This window comes from Crotalus tigris, unplaced genomic scaffold, assembly GCF_016545835.1.
Source record: "Crotalus tigris isolate CLP2741 ecotype Arizona unplaced genomic scaffold, ASM1654583v1 scf7180000024449.105168, whole genome shotgun sequence".
NCBI lineage: Eukaryota > Metazoa > Chordata > Lepidosauria > Squamata > Viperidae > Crotalus > Crotalus tigris.
In genome coordinates, this window is record NW_024100618.1 from 30,508 (window position 1) to 43,962 (window position 13,455).

A 13,455-nucleotide genomic window follows, 5' to 3' on the forward strand; every position below is an offset into this window, starting at 1 on the left:
GAGGCAGGGAATGCTATGGGTCCCCTCTCCTAAGGGGGTCCATCTATCAGGACCAAGAAGAAGGACTTTCTCTGTGGTGGCTCCCTCCCTCCCTCCCTGTGGAACATCATCCCCACAGAGCTAAGATTGATCTCCACTCTTTCGCAAGGCCCTGAAGACATTGTTCTGCCAAGGACCTGAAGACCCAGAGTGAGATGGAGCCAATCAAATGGCTCATCTGATTCATATTGCCAAAGGTGGGGGGATTAATTGATTTTTGCATTGGAGTTTAGCCTCTTAAGCCACCCGGAGTCACTGCGAGTGAGTTGGGAAGCCGTATAACTTTTCTCAAATAAAAACAAACAACAACAACAACAAAAAAACAATAAAATCCAGGCAGTCAGTATTTGCAGTAGACACTTACGGCGGCAGGTATGTCGAGTGGCGTCGCCATAGTAACCCCTTTGGCAGTGTTGACACTGGTCTCCCTCGGTGTGGTAGAGGCAGCGAAGGCATTGACCTGTGCGTCGATCGCAGGATTTGGGGTCTGCCAGATCAATGTTGTTATTACAGGCGCAGGGCTGGCATCGTCCTCTAACCTGCCAGGGGTTGCCATAATAACCAGGAGCACACTCGTCACAGCGTGGGCCTGTATGAAGGAAGAGTGCCAGTTGGGATGCCTGGGACAAACAGGAGGAAACTCAGCGGCCCAACCAAAGAACCACCAAGATCACTCCCACCAACATGGATAGGGCAAGCCACTAGAATATAAATTGAGCAAACACCACCCCCTGCTACCTTTGATGATGTTACCTAGTTTGGTAATGAAATGTCTATAAGAAAACCACCAAGCTCAGAGAGCACCTGGACCCCCCCATTTCAACCCTGAGCTGCAAATATTCTCCTTTATTGGAGCAAACTCACCCGCCTACCCAACATACATAACCCAACCAAACGTCTTTCACCTCCCTCAGTTCCAGCCTCCAAAGCCTCCCAGACCTGATTGTGTTCTGCTTTTTCACTGCAGCTCGTGTTGTGCAGAGAGCTATTGCCCCAATCCCGCCATAAGGTGGAATGAAGACCTGCCCTCGTGCCCCAAAGCTGGACTTGCCTGTATAACCTCCGAGGCAGCTGCACAGGACAGTTCCGGAAGGGTTGTCTTGGTGGCAAGTGGCTGCAAAATGGCGCCCAGAGCCAGGAGCCTCAGGGCAGGGGCAAGGACGGCATTGGCCACCCAAGGACAGTACTGGGTTCCCATAGTATCCGGCCACGCAGCTGCACATGAGGGAAGAGGTTGTTTTAGGAACACGTGATTTTATTTTTATTTTATTTATTCATTTGTATCCCAGTGATGAACCTTTCTAACATACTTTCCTTCTCCTATTTTCTCCACAATAACAACCTTGTGGGTTGAGTTGGGCTGAGAGACAGTGACCAGCCCGAAGTCACCCAGTTGGTTTTCATGTCTAAGATGAGACTATAACTCTCTTCCACTACATTTTCACACGACTTCTACTTCCAACTTGATTTCTTTCACTTCTTTCCTCTTCTTCCTCATCCACTGGTTCCCAAGATCCAGTTTTGATACAGTCAAGTAATGTTTTTACTCAGCAAAATCTACTCTTGTTTCATCTCTACTACATGAGGGGCAATGAGCTGCTGTACTTAAGGTATAGATAGTCCTCGACTTACGATCGCAATTGACCCCCGCATTTTGGGAGTTTTGCCCCATCTTATAGCCTTTCTTGATACAGTTGTTAAATGAATCACTGCAGTTGTTAAATTAGTAACACAGCTGTTAAGGGAATTTGGTTTCACCATTGACTTTGCTTGTCAGAAGGTCACAAAAAGTGATCACGTGACCCTGGGACACAGCAATGGTCATAAATAAGAGCCAGTTGCCAAGCATCCCAATTTTGATCACATGGCTGTGGGGATGCTGCACAGCATTTGTGTCGTGAGTGTGAAAAACGGTCATGTCACTTTTTTCAGTGGGGCTGTAACTTTGAACCGTCACTAAACAAATGGTTGTAAATCGAGGATTACTTATATTTATTTAGGACTGAAAAGGAAGAATTCTTGTATAAGAAGCGTTAATCTCTTACAGGAAAATCAAGTCCATATGAATGGGGCTTGAGTTCCGGTTCCTTTCTTTGTAATTTTCTTTGTCAGGAATACCTTCTACCAAAGTGTTTTTTTTTTTTCAACTTCTCAAGTTAGCCTATGGGTATAATATTATCTGGAGGTTTCTCATCTAACTATTAAAGAAGCTCAACCTTGTTTAGCTTCCAATTCTGGTAGAGCCACTGGCTGATACCTCCTAAAGAAGTGGCAGGATTGTGATGAACCATCCATACTATACATATTTGTGCATGTGTTGCTTTTTGGGGGGGAATAGATTTTTAAAATTAAAATAATTTAAAAAATCTATTCCCCCCCCAAAAATGTAATGTACCTTAAGCATTTATAAGCATAAATAGTGGAGGAATAGAAAAATTTTGAGGAAGCAGAAGAACAAGCTGGAGTTACAAATAAAGGAACTGTGTAGAAAAGTGGAGCTGGCTAGAAAGATTGATACAAACACTTTAGGCTACCAAGAAAATGATAAAAGAAATGCTGAGAATGGCTTACTATCAATAAGCTAAGGAATTTACAAAAATGCTACAAAAGAATGATAGCTAGTTACTATAAGCAAAGAGATGTGTTAATCTATGGTAGCCCCAAAATCAGAAAGAACCCAGTAGCACCTTTTCAGATTACATTTTATTAAAAGGCATAAACTCTGAATAAAATTTGTTTGCTCCCAGAATAGCTGGATACATCCCAAGAAATATAAGTTCACCAACAATTAAGTTACAGATTTACCATCCAATCTTGATGTCTGAAGAAATCCATTACATCCTGAAAAAAAGACCTTGTCTACTGAATGAATGAAGGTGTAGGAATACCACTAGGAGTATTAGTTAAAAAGATGTTTTTAAATTTTAAATTTTCGCATTGTTGTCAGAGCTGGGTTGTTCAATATCCCTCTTTAATGATGCTGCAGTGCATGAATGATCACCCTGGTTTTTATTTGGGGATGAAGTGCAGGATGTGTCAATTCTGCGCATAACAATTCTGTCTGAAAGGACATCAATGTAATCAATGAATGGATTGAAGTATAATGCTGTTTTTGCTTTCCACTGTCATTCCGGTTCTGCCTTCGGCATATTAAACTTGCTTTTTATTGAACCAAAAACTTCTCTGGGAAATTATTTGAAAATCTATGGAGCCGACTAAAGAAACTTGTTAGTCAGAAGCAACCCAGCAATAAAACCCAGTTAATAGAAGCAATCATTCAATCTTGGTTTCACATTATAACAGCTGCAGAACTAAAAGACTTGGCTCACTCCATGGGAAGACGTTATAAGGCCGTAATTCATGCTAAAGGCTACCCAAGTATTAATTGACATGGTGATAATTTTTGTATATCTCATTTTTTCTATGGTGATAATTTTGGTATATCTCGTTTTTTTCTATGTGTTTCACTTTTCTTCTTTATAACTGCTATTCTAATAGCAAATCCTTCATAAAAGTTATTGTATTACATTCTTGATTAAATTGTCTTTCCATTGATATATACTTTTATGGTACTACTCCCCAAAAAGTGGTGTTATTAGCCATCAAACCTCAAATGTATACGTTTCCCAAAAGGTTTCCACAATTTTGGCTACTACTGTATATAGGTAGTCCTTGGCTTATAGCAGTGTTTCCCAAACTTGACAATTTTAAGGCATGAGGACTTCAACTCCCAGAATTCCACAGCCAGCATTGCTGGCTGTGGAATTCTGGGAGTTGAAGTCCTCATGCCTTAAAATTGTCAAGTTTGGGAAACACTGGCTTATAGCCATTCATTCAGTGACCGTTCGAAGTTACCCCGGCCCTGAAAAATAGTGACTTACGACTGTTTTTCACAATTACGACCGTGGCTGCATCCCTGTGGTCTGGCAAACTGATTCACATTTATGACGGTCACAGTGTCCAGGGGTCATGTGAAAACCTTTGGTGACCTTCTGACAAGCACAGTCAATGGGGAAGCTAGATTCACTTAACAACTGTGATATTAACTTAACTGATGACCTCCAAGGTCCCTTCCAACTTCATTATTATTATTAAATGCAGCGATTTATTTAACAATTGTGGCAAGAAAGGTCGTGAAATGGGGCAAAACTCAACTGTCTCGCTTAGCAACAGAAATTTTGGGCTCAATTGTGATCGTAAGTCAAGGACTACCTGTATTCTAGCCTGCTGTTGATCTTGAAGTCCACGCAGGAAATCATGGATAGATGTATGTCTATTAGCTAATGGCCGGCTCTCGGCATATTCTACCGTTTCTCCCTTACCTCTCACACCGATTTCCTTCCGTGTGGCCCCGGCAATGCAAACAGCTGCCTGTCCGTGACTCACATTCTTCTGATCGGCCATTACACTGGCATGGACGGCAGTTTGGGAAGCCCCAGTGACCAGCCTGGCAGTGGTCACAGTGAGGCCCAAAAACACCTGCCCGACAAGGACACTGTCCACTAAAGTTGTCACAAAAACTGCTCAAGGACCCTTGGCTGTGGCACTGGCATGCTGGAAGGAGAAAGAAAAGTCATATCATGGCAAGCCCGTGAAGAGTTTCCTGCTCTGAATGAAGGAAGGCAGAACATACCCCAATGGTTCAGAAACCGAAACAGACAGAATTAGAAGTGAATCATAGCAATAGTGCTAGCCATAGCAGTAGCGTTCAGGCTTAGATACTGCCCCATACCGCTTTACAGCACTCTCTTGAACATTTTACAATGTAGAAGCATTATTTGCGTGTTGCCCCCAACAATCTCGGTCCTCATTTTACCGACTTGGAAGGATGGAAGGCTGAGTCAACCTTGATTCCTGTCAGGATCGAACTCCAGGATATGGCAGAGTTAGCCTGCTATGCTGCTTTCTAATCACTGCGCCACCAGGGCTCTTCGTAACTGGATGTTGATTATAGAAAAGCATCCTCAACTCTAATGAGAGCAGCTGAAATTTTCCCACCCCAACTATTCTTGTGTCTCCTCCCAATCATGCTCTACCAATGATTCAAGCTCAATAGGATGCATCTACACAATTCATGCATTCGTGTATATTTTCTTCATGGTCTATGCCAAATATTTTATTTCTGCTCTCATCTGGCTACATATACCCCAAAATGGAAAGACTGCTATTTTGCATAACTTCAACCATCTCCTAAGCATGAAGGTTGCTATTTTGGGTGAAACATTCAGCTTCCCCCCCCCCTTGAGGTAAGATTACCCACATATAGAAGTGGCTTGCCATTGTCTTCACCTCCCTATCTATCCTATAGCTTGGTTTTTCTTGGTGATTCCCCACCCAAGTCCTATCCAGGCCAAACCCCACCTGGACACTAAAGATCAACCTGCTAAAAAAAGATATATATCAAATGAATAAACTAAATAGAATTGGACAACCCACATTCAAGTCCCTGCTTAACCATGGAGTAACTGGCCATCATTATTTCTCAAGCAGACAATCTAACATGGAGGCAATGGAGATAAACCTTGTTTGGAAATATAATAACCAGTAAATAAACTAATGAGATGAAATAGCTGATTCCAGATACAACACAATATACAGATAAAAATATCCACTCATATGTGGAAAAGGGCTGAAGTTTCCGTAGATGACCAGTTCCCACTAAAGGCATTTTCAAAAAATATCGAGGCAGATAAGAGTAAATTTCATTCTTGTCCTTGCAAGCTGCTTCTCTACTCCAACACGCTCCACCTAAATAATTTCCATCACCTCTAATGGTACTTCCAATAAAGGCTCAGTCAGCAAAAGCAACCAGCTTAGATCAATATTTCTGCCTATCAATTAGCTATCAAAAGGGTCTTCAAACTTGGCCCTTTTATGACTTGTGGACGTCAACTTCCAGAATTCCTCAGCCAGCGTGCCTGGCTGAGGAATTCTGGGAGTTGAAGTCCACAAGTCATAAAAGGGCCAGGTTTGAAGACCCCTGAGCTATCATCTTCAGCAGCATATGGAACTGGGCTGGCAGGGACGGATCTGTGCTTTGAGGAGAAAGGAAGCTGAGTTTCACTCACGCTTGCAGCCACCAGGCCCAAAACCAAAGGTGCCGGGAGTGCAGCGTTCACAGCGACGACCCATGACGTGAGGCTTGCACTGACACTGTCCACCGTCTGGATTGCACTCGAGACTCAGAGATCCCTGGAGATCACACTGGCAGGCTGGAGACAGAGGAAGAAGCAGCAGCAGAGAAAAGGGAGTGATGCTCTTTAGGAAAAGCTTCTTAGTCTCTCCTCCCGGCTTGCACAGAAATGGACCTGAGATCCATGTGACTAAGTATCCCCTCTCCGTTATATAATGGGAAAAAATCTGAATGTGTTTGCCAGGGTCAGCCCTGTCTGTGCTTGCCAGGCTTCCAGAATTGCACAAGAACAGCCAGGACTCTTTCCCCAGAGCTCAGTTAAATCGCTCAGTTAGACCATCCGCCTCTTGTCTGTGAGTCAACAGAAAGCTACACTGGCATAGTTTATATCCCATTACCAGTCCCAAAGGTCTCTACTCTGACTTGATGGTGTCCTCATTCCTTGTGCAGGAAAGGTTGCCTTTTCCCAACCCCCCCCTTCTCCTCATCACCAAGAAAAGTGCCCCCCAATCATAGCAATGCTGTCATTGGCAATAGATTCGGGGGTGGCTCAGCTTGTGGATTTAGGCGTCTGTCAGAACTTTCTCCTTGCTTCCCTGCCTCTCCCGGCTGGAGAATCACCTGCCAGACCAGGAGAGGTGAGCAGGTGAGTGGAAGAGGAGGCTCTTTGCACAGCAGATCTGAGCTGATCTCTGCCTTGGATCCCTGCGCGCAAAAGTAGCGGTCAGGGTGTTGGGACTGCACGAGCCAGATGTATCTCTGCTTCTGTTTCAGGATGGAACCCCACAGTTCCTAGCAGCTATGGTTCAGGCTGACTTTGAACGCCCGTTTTGGCACTCTTCCAGGCTTCAGTGCTCTTCTGGAAAAGCTATAAACTAAAGTATAAACCCATATTCAAAAGCGGCCTGAACAACAGCCCATGTGTACTGGGTGTGCATCTAAGATAGACGAGATCCAGTTTGAGGTCCCTTATTTCGCCACACAGCCTCCTCTCCACCACTGGTCAGCTGTTTTTCAGATCGCAATCAGAGGTAAAACTGCTGCAACCTTATTTGCTGCTGAAGGGAGAACTTCAAAGGACAACTTAAAACTATCTGGAGTGTAGGCTGGGAACAAGGTAAAAGCAACCTCATGGAGACCGTAGATCAGTGGTTCTCAACCTGTGGGTCGGGACCCCATTTGGGGTCGAACGACCATTTCACGGGGGTCGCCAAACAACGCAGTCCACCATTTTTCCCCCCTTTTCCTTAGCTGTGCTACTCCCTTTTATTCTATTGGCTTTTGAAAGCCAATAGAATAGACTCTCTTGAATAGAGTCTTATTCTATTGGCTTTCAAAAGCCAATAGGACTTGTCCAGGCTGTCTCTGCCCTGCTGAGCCCGCCAAAAGTCCCATTCTGCAAACGGTGCTGCACCAGTTGAGTAGTCCTCGACTTACGACCGGTTGGAGGTCGCGGCATTTAAAAAGTTGAGAACCACTGCCTTAGATAAAAGTGGTTTCCAGGACATATTCATATTCTGCTAAGAGGCACGTGGGGAAGGCCTAGAGCAGGGGTCTTCAAACTTGGCCCTTTTATGACTTGTGGACTTCAACTCCCAGAATTCCTCAGACAGCGTGCACGCTGGCTGAGGAATTCTGGGAGTTGAAGTCCACAAGTCATAAAAGGGCCAAGTTTGAAGACCCCTGGCCTAGAGTCTCCAGGAACCATCTCTCCCATCTCATCAGGGCTTCACCTTGAACCGTCCCTGTCTTCCTCTGAGTGAGCAGAACAACTTCCCTAGTCCACTGATGATTTCCCCTGTGCCCGAGCCCCTGGGTGGCAGTTGTATCTGGGCAATTTAACACTCACGGAGTGCCCCCTGGTGAATGATGGCTGACATGCTGGTGAGCAAGTTGGCACAAGCCTCCGGGGCGGGCCCCTTAATCACAGGGCGAGCCTGCTGGGCACAGCGGTAGCGCTCAAAGGTCTCTTTGCGAGCAATAGAGGCGGCATCCCCGGCAATGAACATCTCCAAGGAGGAGTAACGTGGCACCAGTACCAACTTCCAAGGAAGAGAAATGAGAAGGAGAGAGGGAGAAAAGAGGATAGGGTTGGGTGTTTACAGCTGGTTCCTCCAGATGTGGCTCTCCCCTCTGCTATGTGTGCCAGGGTTACCAATCTCAGTACTTACAGAGTCCAGGAGTACAGCAGCGCCTTGCAAATGCTCACGCCCTCCGGAATGGGTAAACTCTACCCTAATGGTGTACCTGATTCCTTGTTCTAGGCAGACTGGCTGTTGCAGCACAATGTACCTGTGGGAATGGAAATGCCAATTCATTTCACAGAGGTCTCACGTAACCCCCCCCCCACACACCCCCATTAGAATTTTTCTGAGGATCCTCAGTTAACGACCACTAATTCAGCAACTGTTTGAAATCACAGTGCTGCTGAAAAAGTGGTACTTATGTTTGGTCCTCAAAATTCTAGCTTTTGCAGTGCCTCTCTAGTCACGTGATCGTGATCCAGACGTTTGGAAACTGGCCCACATTTTTTTTTTTAAATTTTTATTTTCAATTTTACATTACATCATAAAAAATACTTCAGATAAAGAGTAAAATAAATTTATACACATAACTTTCGGTATTGCTCACCCATTTTCCCCCAAACCGCGTCCACCCTCTAGCCCAGAGGTAGTCAACCTTGGCTCTTTTATGTCTCGTGGACTTCAACTCCCAGAATTCCTGAGCCAGCACAGCTGGCTCAGGAATTCTGGGAGTTGAAGTCCACGAGTCATAGAAGAGCCAAGGTTGACTACCCCCGCTCTAGCCTCTTCTCTCACTTCCCTCTTTCCCTCTTTTTCTTCACTCTCCCCCTCTCTTCCTTCTCCTCAACCTTCCTACTTACTTCTCCCCTTCCTCCTATCTTCTCATTCCGGATGCAGTCCAGGAGAAATGCCCGAGCAATTCCTCTCTCCAAAATAAAGCATAATATTATAAACAATGAAACTATTTCTACTTATCTGAGCTATTTAACCTTCATCCCATTCCCCCTCCTCCCCCCTACCCCCACCCCCCACTTCCCAGAGCCAAGTACAGGGTTATACAAACATATTAAACATAATCTATTTAAGTTTACTAATTATACAATAACCAAAATCATACTAACCCTTAACTCTCTTCAGACTTTAACATCATAATTTTATAAACAAATCCATTACTCATAAAATAAATGAAACTTTGTAGTTCCATATTTCTTCTGAACATATTCTATACATCTTCTCCATACAATAACATATCCGAAACTGGCCCACATTGTCAAGTGTTGCAGCATCCCACAGTCCATCTGATCCCGATTTCTGAGGTCCCCTGCCAGCTTCCGACAAGCGAAGACAACAGGGAAGCCAGGAGGAAGTCAGATGTCACGGTTACCTGAGGATCTTGCTTAAACAAGCCCATGGTGATTTGCTTAATGATGGTAACCGGGGATTGCCTGCAACTATTGTCATTAAGCAGCGCAGTGACATGATGTTGCGCTTTGTGATGGTGTCACTTAGCAATGGAAATTTGGGGCCCAATTATCATCGTTAAGTGAGGACGATCTTTATCAGATTTGCAGAAGAAGGCTTTCTTGCGGCCCATATTACTGAGACAACTGACTGGCATGCTCAAAGAATCTCTGCCTCCTGCTATGGATGGGAGGAGAAGCAAAAGAAGAAGATGCTATCCCTGTTCATCATATAGTTTAGGCCAGGGGTAGGCAAAGTTGGAATTAAGATTGCCGGGAGAAATATCAACAACCTAAGATATGCAGATGATACCACTCTAATGGCAGAAAGTGAAGAGGAACTAAAGAGCCTCTTGATGCGGGTGAAGAAGGAGAGTGCAAAAGTTGGCTTGAAACTCAACATTAAGAAAACCAAAATCATGGCATCCGGCCCTCTCAATCCTGGCAAATAGATGGGGAAGAAATGGAGGTAGTGACAGATTTTATTTTTCTGGGCTCCAAGATCACCTCAGATGGGGACTGCAGCCAAGAAATTAAAAGACGCTTGCTCCTGGGGAGGAAAGCTATGGCAAATCTAAACAGCATTCTAAAAAGCAGAGACATCACCCTGCCAACAAAAGTGCGTATAGTCCAGGCCATGGTTTTCCCAGTTGCAATGTATTGCTGTGAAAGTTGGACCATAAGAAAGGCTGAGCGCAAAAGAATGGAGGCCTTTGATCTATGGTGCTGGAGAAGACTCCTGCGAGTCCCTTGGACTGCAAGGCGTTCAAACCGGTCAGTCCTAGAAGAGATCAACCCCGACTGCTCTTTAGAAGGCCATATCCTGAAGTTGAAACTCAAGTACTTTGGCCACCTAATGAGAAGGAAGGACTCACTGGAGAAGGGCCTAATGCTGGAAAAGATTGAGGGCAATAGAAGAAGGGGACGACAGAGAATGAGATGGCTGGATGGATTCACTGAAGCAGTAGGTGTGAACTTAAATGGACTCCAGAAGATGGTAGAGGACAGGAAGATCTGGAGGAACATTGTCCATGGGGTCGCGATGGGTCGGACACGACTTCGCAATTAACAACAACAACAGGCAACCTTGGCTCTTTTATGACTCGTGGACTTCAACTCCCAGAATTCCTAAACAGGAATTCTGGGAGCTGAAGTCCACGAGTCATAAAAGAGCCAAGGTTGCCTACCCGTGATTTAAGCTTTTGTGAATCCCACTTGTTTATTATTTTACTATAAAAATAATACATATATTTTAAACTTACCAGTTATCCCAGTTATAGAGAGAAGTTTATCTAGAGAACGTCATTAAGATATTCAAACACAAGAATACGATTTCCAGAAAAAAAATTGGCTAAGGCTTGGTTACTTGTTGCCAACTTAATCCCTAATCCTTATTTTTTTTTTCCCTAGCAGATTTCTGATACATTATTGAAGCTGATTTATTATGCTGTTTATATTTGTTTCTTATCCTTTAAAAAATGTCAGCTATAAAAGCAGAATAAATTATGACAAGGAAAAAATCATGCAAGCACACGGGAGTTACTCAATCTGTCCTGGCACAGTTCTTTAGTGTTCGTGCCATCTTTTTAAGACAACGAAAAATCGCCTGCTATTTTCAAGGTTAAGAATCTGTTAATTAGGCGATCCATTCTCATTTTTGATTTGATACAGACTGTTTAAAATATATACACAGTGTCCTCATTTACTGGTTTATTGTAACAATATATAAGCCCCGGGATGCAGGCAGCACACAAAACCACGCCCCCTCTGGTCTGCGGAAAAACCTCTCTCCACAGAACCGGTCCCTGGTGCCCAAAAGGTTGGGGACCTCTGATGTAGAATAAAAACCAATAAATGATTATCCTTATAGTTAAAGCAAGCCCAGACAGTCTTAGATCAAATAGGATGGAGAACTGAGTTGACTTGATCTGCCTATATATGCCTCAAAATCCATCTCTCTTAAATATTTCCCTTTCTCAGCAATAAAAATACCACTACCTCAACTTACGACAATTGAGCCCAAAATTTCTGTTAAATGAGATATTTGTTAAGTGAGTCTTGCCCCATTTTACGACCTTTACCACAGTTGTTAAGTGAATCACTGTAAGTAACTCGATCGTTAAATGAATCCAGCTTCCCCATTGACTTTGCTTATAAGAAGGTCGCAAAAGGGGATCACATGACTTTGGGACATAGCAATGGACATAGACATGAACCAGTTTGCCAAGCGTCTGAATTTTGATCACATGACCATGGGGATGTTGCAAAGGCTCTAACTGTGGCAAACAGTCATAAGTCACATTTTTCATTGTCCTTGTAACTTTGAATGGTCACTAAACAAACTGTTGTGAGTCGAGGACTACCTGTATTTGTCAGTTTGAATTACACTTTCCCAGCAATAAAGTCTAGATAACTCTACTTCCCAGTTTTTCACTGAAACTTAATGGAATGGAATAGAATAACAGAGTTGGAAGGGACCTTGGAGGTTTTCTAGTCCAACCCCCTACTCAGGCAGGAAACCCTATACCAGGGGCAGGCAACCTTGGCTCTTTTATGACTCATGGACTTCAACTCCCAGAATTCCTGAGCCAGCCATGCTGAGGGGAAAGGGAGAGGTTTCCAAGCGGAGCCATGCTGGCTCAGGAATTCTGGGAGTTGAAGTCCACCAGTCATAAAAGAGCCAAGGTTGCCTACCCCTGCCCTGGACCATTTCAGACAAATGATTACCTGGATGTGGGTAGCAGAGCTGTAGACATCAAGTCATCGGCAGGGATGATGTTTCCACATGGACTACTGCTAGGGACAGGCCCAGGTCTCACTACAGACACCTTCACTTTTTCCCATTTTCCTGGAAACTGAAAGAAGAGGAGGACAAGTAGCATTGTCCATGGAATAACAGAGCTGGATTGGCAGACAGTTAGGAAAACCATATAATGGAGTTTCTCAACCTTGACAGCTTTAAGATTTGTGGACTTTAACTCCCAGAATTCTTCAGCCAGCAAGGCTGCCTGAAGCATTCTGGGAATTGCATCTTAAAGTGGTCAAGGTTGAGAAATGCTGCCATATAGCAGTCCAGCCAAGAATAAAAGACAAATAGTAAGATTAAAATTGTTCAGACTTATATATGCATAAAAAGACTGTGTGTGCCCAGGTTTTGGGGGCCTTGAACGGATTTAAGACAAAAGGAATGGGAGCATGAAGAAGTTTAGAAGCAGGATAGGACAAAGGAGGATTTTGCACAGGCAACACCAGCAAAGGTGTGCGTTCCCTGGACAATTAGTTAAGTGCAACTTTCTTTCTGTGGCAGATTAGCAGAAATCTTTCCAAGCCCCGTATTATTAAACAAAAAGAGAAGACTTGGTTTGAATTCCTTGCTCAGAGGTGGTGGAAATAAACTGAGAAATGAAACATGTTGATCCTGTAAGGATTACTGAGGATCTGCTAGCCAAATGTGACACATATATAACCTGACAAAAAGTTAGAGGCACTTGAGGATATAGGTTCTGGAATCAGCTCCTCCCTGACAATGACATGAGTTGTTAAAGTGTTGTTTTGATGATTGCCATTTTTTAAAAATAAAAACACAAGCCCTACACTTCTGCCTTTAACAGGGATCTTCCAGGCAGCCAACACATTTTTTCCTGGCATGGGGACCAAGTGATGCAATGGGCTCCAGATGTTTTATTTTTATACTGCAGGTTGCTGTGAAAGTAATAAAATCAAAGGGAATATAGTTTGGGAAGTGTAGGCCTCACAGCAGCATAGAGAAAGTGAAATAATACAGTAGACAGAGCCACGT

The 13,455-nt window shown here is 43.9% G+C and overlaps 1 protein-coding gene across 2 annotated transcripts in view; it reads right to left on the reverse strand.

Annotated features, from left to right (window-relative positions):
* LOC120303027 (laminin subunit beta-2-like) overlaps window positions 1–13,455 on the reverse strand; it is a 62,740-nt gene that overhangs the window by 19,639 nt on the left and 29,646 nt on the right. For both annotated transcript variants that reach the window (XR_005555316.1, XM_039332130.1), the window contains exons 15-21: window positions 12,384–12,511; window positions 8,344–8,464; window positions 8,022–8,214; window positions 6,108–6,251; window positions 4,362–4,593; window positions 1,091–1,254; window positions 404–628 (exon numbers count right to left, since the gene is read on the reverse strand). Coding sequence is in view for 1 of the 2 variants with exons in the window: in XM_039332130.1 (XP_039188064.1) it covers window positions 404–628; window positions 1,091–1,254; window positions 4,362–4,593; window positions 6,108–6,251; window positions 8,022–8,214; window positions 8,344–8,464; window positions 12,384–12,511 (1,207 nt within the window). In the remaining variant the exon portion in view is untranslated. The remainder of the gene's footprint in view (window positions 1–403; window positions 629–1,090; window positions 1,255–4,361; window positions 4,594–6,107; window positions 6,252–8,021; window positions 8,215–8,343; window positions 8,465–12,383; window positions 12,512–13,455) is intronic.